This window comes from Malus sylvestris, chromosome 10, assembly GCF_916048215.2.
Source record: "Malus sylvestris chromosome 10, drMalSylv7.2, whole genome shotgun sequence".
Classification (NCBI taxonomy): Eukaryota; Viridiplantae; Streptophyta; class Magnoliopsida; order Rosales; family Rosaceae; genus Malus; species Malus sylvestris.
Genome location: NC_062269.1, coordinates 9,805,315 through 9,812,777, shown reverse-complemented (window position 1 = coordinate 9,812,777; position 7,463 = coordinate 9,805,315). Strand labels below are relative to the sequence as shown.

The window sequence follows — 7,463 nt, the reverse complement described above, 5'->3', positions numbered from 1 at the left end:
CAAATAATACAATGTAAATACTTATGTAAAGCAACATAATTAGGCCAATTCTCGAAACACCTCTCATCATCCGGCTGAACCTGGATGGACTTCCATCCACCTACAAACCCAGCATCATGCAGACGCAAACACCAACGTCCTCACCAGACAGGCCCATCCACTTTACAAGGGTATTTGCGTCATTCCACGCATCCCACGCATCCCACTCACACTATAAACTACATCCACTTCGATCACCGTCAATGGACTTCTCAGTTACCCACTTATTCCTCCTTTCCCTCGCAACGCTCTCACTCGCTCTCTCTCTCCAACTCATCCCATTCCGATTTCCCAGATTCCCATTCCCGATGGCTTCCAAGTCCAAAATCCTCTTCATCGGCGGCACCGGCTACATTGGAAAGTTCATCGTCGAGGCCAGCGCCAAGGCCGGGCACCCCACCTACGTTCTGGTTCGAGAAGCTACCCTCTCCAACCCGGCGAAATCCAAAGTCATCGAGAACTTCAAGGCCCTGGGCGTCAATTTCGTCCTGGTTCGTAAAATTCCCAGCATTTTCCAGCTTTTTAATCCGATTAGCCAATTGGGTTTTGCTTGATTTGTGTTTTTTTCATTTCATAAATTTGCAGGGTGATCTGTACGATCACGAGAGCTTGGTGAAGGCGATCAAGCAAGTCGACGTGGTGATCTCGACGGTGGGGCATGGTCAGTTGGCTGATCAGGGAAAGATCATTGCTGCCATCAAAGAAGCAGGCAATGTTAAGGTGAAAGTTTTGAATTTTTGTGGGGTTACTCTGGTTTTTGTATTTTTTTTAGGGATGTGATATCCACACGTCCCTTTTACTTCTTCCACGTCCTTTTAGTTTTCAGCGGATCTCAACCGTCAAATTAGATAAATCGAAGAATATCACGTAAATTAACAAAGATACGTCAGAAGTAAAAAGGGTTGTGTGATAGCACACACCTTTTTTTATTCTGTAAAATTGCGATTGTGAATGTATGAATTGGGTTGCAGAGATTTTTCCCGTCGGAGTTTGGAAATGACGTCGATCGAGTTCACGCTGTTGAGCCTGCCAAATCGGCGTTTGAGACCAAGGCCAAGATTCGCAGAGCTGTGGAGGCTGAGGGAATTCCTTACACCTATGTGTCCTCCAACTTCTTTGCTGGTTACTTCTTGCCTACTTTGAACCAGCCCGGAGCTTCTTCTCCTCCTAGGGACAAAGTCGTCATTTTGGGCGATGGAAACCCTAAAGGTAAAACCTAAAACTACTTAACCATGGGTTCTGAATAGATGTATTTTCTGGGGTTTCATTCTATTTCAATTTACTGCACAAAACCCACTTTGGCTTTTGGTAAATTATTCAACAACCGATGAGTAATCGTTATGCATGTGTGTTAGGCCACGGCCTTGTTGCACATAAATTTGACCTGTGCATGCCTTTTTTTGCATCCAAATCTGATTTTTCCTCTGCGTAGAGTAGTATTTAAAGTATTACTTTGTCCAAGGAAAAAAAAAATGAGTTGCTGCATAAAGGCCACATTTGCATTTTGGAAAATGTAAAGTGGTTTTCAATTTGTTTGATTTGCAGCAACCGATGAGTAATTGTTATGCATACGAGTTGCTGCATAAAGCCCACTTTTGCGTTTTCGAAAATGTAAAGGGGTTTTCAATTTGTTTGATTTGCAGCAATTTTCATCAAGGAAGACGACATTGGGACGTACACAATTAGGGCAGTGGATGATCCAAGAACCTTGAACAAAGTCCTCTACATCAGGCCCCCTGCCAACACCATTTCATTCAATGAGCTTGTCTCTCTTTGGGAGAAGAAGATTGGCAAATCCCTCGAGAGAATCTATGTCCCGGAGGAGCAACTGCTCAAGAACATCCAAGGTTAGTGGCAAATAATGTTATTCCGAGAACAACTGATTTGAATTTTCTTGCTTATTTCAAACATTTCGAGATAAATTTAAAATTGGTTGGTTTATTTTTGTGTCGTTTTTGCAGAGGCATCTGTGCCGCTCAATGTGATATTAGCAATTGGTCACTCAGTTTTTGTGAAGGGAGACCACACTAACTTTGAGATCGAGCCTTCATTTGGCGTGGAAGCCACAGCTCTTTACCCTGATGTCAAATACACCACAGTCGACGAGTACCTCAACCAGTTTGTCTGAGATTTGGAAGCATGTTGATGGTTTTATATGAGTGAAACTGGCTATCTTTACAAATAATTAGTAGGTAGTTTGATGATTAATGTATCTCAGGTTGTGTGGAAATAACGAGCATATGGGGACAGCTACTTCCCCTTTGTCTCATCTTTGTTCGACTCTCTGTACTACCTTCTGTTAAAATGATGGAAAAGACATGCGTTGTAGATTTCTTCCCTTCAGATTCTGGTTTTTCTTTTGAGTTTTGGATATTCGTTTTTCTTTTGAGTTTTGGATATTCGTCTTTGACAAGAAAACAACCTCAGATCTCTCACAAGTGAAGATGAATACTACTAGACCGTAATACTAGGTGGCATGTACTGCTCTTACATTGTTAAACTTAAATGCGTGGCACTAAGATATCTTCAATGGAAATGTGAAATTATAACGGTCAAATTCTAATTCATGGTTAATATGGCAATCTGAAGTTTTATGTCAAATTGTGTGTTTTCCAAACAAATTGTCAAATATTATTTTCTTATTAATGTAGAAATTTAAATGGTTATATAATGCTAGGAAAACTAAATTTGCAAACTAAATGATATGTCACCAGTAGGAATGAATACGTTTATCAACATTTAAGTAATAAACCAATCATTAACTTTCATGTCTTTTAATTTTCAAATTTTGTTTACAAATTTAATCTCCTTAACATTACTTTTATTAAAAATTAGTTAAAACAAAATTTTTCTTGGTTGAAATGTTAAAGGAATAAGGGACCCACTATTAAACTAATAAAAATAAATATGACGTTGATGTTGAATTTGGCTCCTAATGACAAAGGCTTCAAATTCAGTCAATAAATAATACTTTGTTTGAAATGATTTTTTATGTCAAATATGTACATTAGTATCTCCACTTAGGATTTAACAACTCATTTGAATTGTAGTTGTCAAATATGCACAATAATATCTTCACTTAGGATTTAACATCTTCCTTGGAGATGCTCTAACATACTTTCATATAGCTTAGAGCAACTCCACCCATGGAGCCCTCCTCCCTGGCAATCCACTATTGAATCCACCCTATTGAACAGTAACTACCTTTAATGAATAGTAACTGCCATTAATGAACAGTAATTGCCTTTTGCATCTCCACCCTTGGAGCCATCCCCCTGGCAATAGACAATAAAATATTAGTTTTTTTGTTTGTTTAAATAATACAAAATAAAATTATTTGTAATTTCGGATAAGATTTTTTAAATCGTTCTCGTTGCGCCACGTGTCATTTTATAAAAAAAAACAATTATTTAGCGATGGAGTTCGATAAGATTTTTATCCAATGTCATCGTGCCACGTGTCATTATCTTTTGAGAATCTTTGACGATAAATTTCGATCAGATTTTAACTCGTTCAAAATTGCCCCACGTGTCATTATTCGAAAAGATAATTATTGGAGATCGATTTCGATAAGATTTTTATCTAATACAATCGTGCCAAGTGTCATTATCTTTTCAGAATCTTTGACGATAGATTTCAATCAGATTTTTAACGAATGACGGCATGCCACGTGGCCTCATCTACAATCCGATCCTTTCTGAATCGTCCATATAATCCACCATCCATCCTCACAAATCTCACACCAATTTTCTCAACATCTCTATCTCATTATTCATAGTTTTTGCTTCTTCTTCACCATCCATCCTTACAATGTCTTCTTCTTCATCAAGGATGATGTGGGAAATCGATCAACAAGAGGAAGAATTGTTTAACCAATTTGAAGGAATGTTCAACCTTCAGATAGCCGAAAATGAGATGGAAGAGGATGAGGAGCGTAGAAGGAGAGATGACGAAACAAGAATGGCCAGAGCCTCACATTCCCGTCGAGTCATCCAGACTATTGCTCAGATATGCAGGCCCAACCGTTCAAGAAACCTTGATAAAAGCAGGCAACGACGGGGAGAAGAGCTGTTGGACGATTACTTTGGCCATAACAGTGCATTTCCTGATACGTACTTCAGACGCCGTTTTAGAATGGAACGACATTTGTTCAACAGAATCATGACTGATGTTTGCAACCATGATTCTTACTTTGTGCAAAAGAAGGATGCTTGTGGTGTTATGAGTTTCCTGCCTCAGCAAAAAATCACTGATGCGTTGCGGATGCTTGTGTATGGAGCATCTGCAGACCAAATGGATGAGATAACGAGGATGGGGAAATCAACCATTCTTGAGGCCCTGATGAGGCTTTGCGGAGCAGTTGAATCTTTGTACACCGCAGAGTACCTCCGAAAACCTACTCGCATGGACTTACAAAGGCTTCTGAAGAAGGGCGAGATGAGAGGTTTTCCTGGGATGATAGGAAGTATCGATTGTATGCACTGGACGTGGAAAAACTGTCCAAGTGCATGGCAAGGCGCATAAGGAGACAGAAAAGGAGCAAAATCTATCATTTTGGAGGCAGTGGCATCTTTTGATACATGGATATGGCACGCCTTTTTCGGGGTTCCGGGGGCTCAAAATGATCTCAACGTCCTTGCCCAATACCCAGTGTTCAACGACGTCCTGCAAGGAAAGGCACCAAAAGTCACGTACGTCGTCAACGGACGTAGGTACGACAGGCCATACTACCTAGCTGACGACATTTACCCACGGTGGGAAACATTTGTCAAAACAATGCCATGTCCGCGAAGTGCAAAGGAAAAACACTTTGCAAGCTGTCAAGAGGGGTGCAGGAAGGATGTGGAGCGTTGTTTTGGTATCCTTCAAGCTCGTTAGGCGATCGTCAGGGGTGCTACCAGAATGTTCGATGTAGAGTCACTTCGATCCATCATGATGACGTGCGTCATTCTTCACAACATGATTGTCGAAGATGAGTTCGATTATGATGCGGTTGATGAATATGAGCCAAAGCCAGACACGATGAACAATTCAAGAACACGAATATATTGTGCGCATGATGCCACTGAAGAACCTGTGCAACATGAGCCATTAGAAAGGGATGGACGTTACAATGAAAGGGTCATTCAACGATATACTGCACTTCAAAGGTCATCTATGCACAATGATCGGCAAATTGACTTGATAGAGCACCAGTGGGCATTGAAACAAGCTGAAGATACTTAAGTTTATTTAGTATGTTTGTTTGTATTTGGTGTGTTTATGTAATTTTATTTGGTGTGTTTTTTGTAGTGAGTTTTTTATTATTTCGTATGATTATGTAATTTTATTTGGTGTGTTTTTTGTAGTGAGTTTTTTTTTATTCCATATGTTTATATAATTTTATTTGGTGTGTTTATGTAATTCCAATTGGTGAGTTTTTTAGTTTTATTTGGTGTGTTTTATAATTTCATTATACGTGAACAATTTGATGAATAAATATTCTATTATTAGGATAAATATATTACGAAATTAAATAAATGTACTCTCACTTTAAATAAAGTACTAACTTCAATAAATTGGAAACAACATAAATAATAAATTACAACCCAAAGTGATTGGAAAACTATAGGCTCCGATTACAAAAAGTACCCTATTCATCATCACTTAGCCAATCTGTGGTGCTAGGATCATCTTGTCTTGTTGTGCTAGGACCATCTTGTCTTGATCTTGCTTCTCTTGCACGCCTCCTTTACACCACATCCGCTTTCTCCGATTGCAAAAAATATTTAGAATTTGGAGACATCCTTTCTAAATGCGTGTTCATAATGTCACGATCTCGTTGTGCAATTCTTTCTTCTCTAAGCAACTCCCTTTCTTGCCTAAGTAGTTCTCTTTCCCTCTGTTCAGCTTGAAATGCTTGTTGAATAGTTGCAGCTTTTGCCTCATCTCTAGCCTTTTCAGCCTCATATTTCGCCAATTCCCGTGCCAACGTCAATTCACCTTGACGAGCAAGTTCTTGCATGTACTTTCCATAATCATTCTTGGAAGCACTCCCTTTTCTCTTTGAAGCCTTCTTACCTAGAGGCCTAATTGGATAATGGGTCGACCCCGACGCTTGTTCAGGAATTGGCGTTTCAAGCACTTCTTCTCCATCTTCTTCGTCAACATGGGAGCCATGATTAGGTGTAGAGTGTGGATGGGTGCTGTGTACAAAGGTGCTGTGTAGAGGGGTGCTGTTCATGCATACTTCTGGACCAACAGACACAACTTTAAATTTAGAACAATCTTTAACAATATTCCAACATTCCCACCGGTGGAATGATTTGTTTCTTGATTTGATTTTGGCAGCATACCATGCTTGTGCTTGAAGTTGCTACAAATGAATAATAATGAAATTATTAGATAACAAATAAATAATACAAACAAATAATAATAATGAAATTATTAGGTAACAAATAAATAATACAAACAAATGAATAATAATGAAATTATTAGGTAACAAATAAATAATACAAACAAATAATAATAATGAAATTATTATTAGGTAACAAATAAATAATACAAACAAATAATAATAATGAAATTATTAGGTAACAAATAAATAATACAAACAAAAAATACTAATGAAATTATTAGGTAACAAATAAATAATACAAACAAATAATAATAATGAAATTAGGTCACAAATAAATAATACAAACAAATAATAATAATGAAATTAGGTAACAAATAAATAATAGAAACGAATAATTATAATAAAATTAGGTAACAAAATAATAATACAAACAAATAATTATAATATATTCTTACCTCATCCGCATAATTTGCCCCACTTCGAACATTACTACTAACTTGTGTCAAGGCATCTCTCCACGTACTAAAGGAATGACAAAGTATTTTCCAACGACTGGACATCGATTCTTTAGTTCTTTTCCCACCTATTTGCTCAAGAAATTTGGTATGAATTAAACTCCACATTTCTCGCAACTGCATCTCATTACCCGTAAGGGAATTATGAGTAACTTCAACCCAGCTAGTGCACAACGCAACATCTTCAAGAAGCGACCAATTCATACCTGCATCAGTACTCATTTTGTGGAAAAAAAATTGGATTGAAACTTTGAGAGAAAGATAGGAATTTGATTGAAAGTAGTTGAGAAAATATGAAATTGTGGTGTAAGGTAGATGGAGAAGAAGTGGTATTTAGAGAAAAGTAAAAACAATTTTTTACAATTTTTTAAAATTTTTTATTCAAATAATTAATCTTTGCCGTTGGATTTTAAAAAATTTGAATTCCAACATTTCAGATTGTGCCATGTGTTATAACGGTAACTTTTCTTAATTTTAAAACTATTTTTTCTTTATTTATAAAGCATATTAATATCGACCGTTGATCTCAGATCGAACGGTTAATATTAAATAAGATTTTTTTATTTTTTTTA

The 7,463-nt window shown here is 37.3% G+C and overlaps 1 protein-coding gene across 1 annotated transcript; it reads left to right on the top strand.

Moving 5' to 3' along the window:
* The first annotated feature begins 236 nt into the window (after nucleotides 1-236).
* Nucleotides 237-2,382, top strand: LOC126584899 (phenylcoumaran benzylic ether reductase Pyrc5). Its single transcript, XM_050249275.1, has 5 exons — nucleotides 237-530; nucleotides 625-759; nucleotides 1,011-1,248; nucleotides 1,683-1,886; nucleotides 2,001-2,382. Exons 1-5 carry the CDS (start codon nucleotides 243-245, stop codon nucleotides 2,165-2,167), a joined length of 1,032 nt encoding a protein of 343 aa, XP_050105232.1. The 5' UTR covers nucleotides 237-242; the 3' UTR covers nucleotides 2,168-2,382.
* Nucleotides 2,383-7,463: the final 5,081 nt, after the last annotated feature.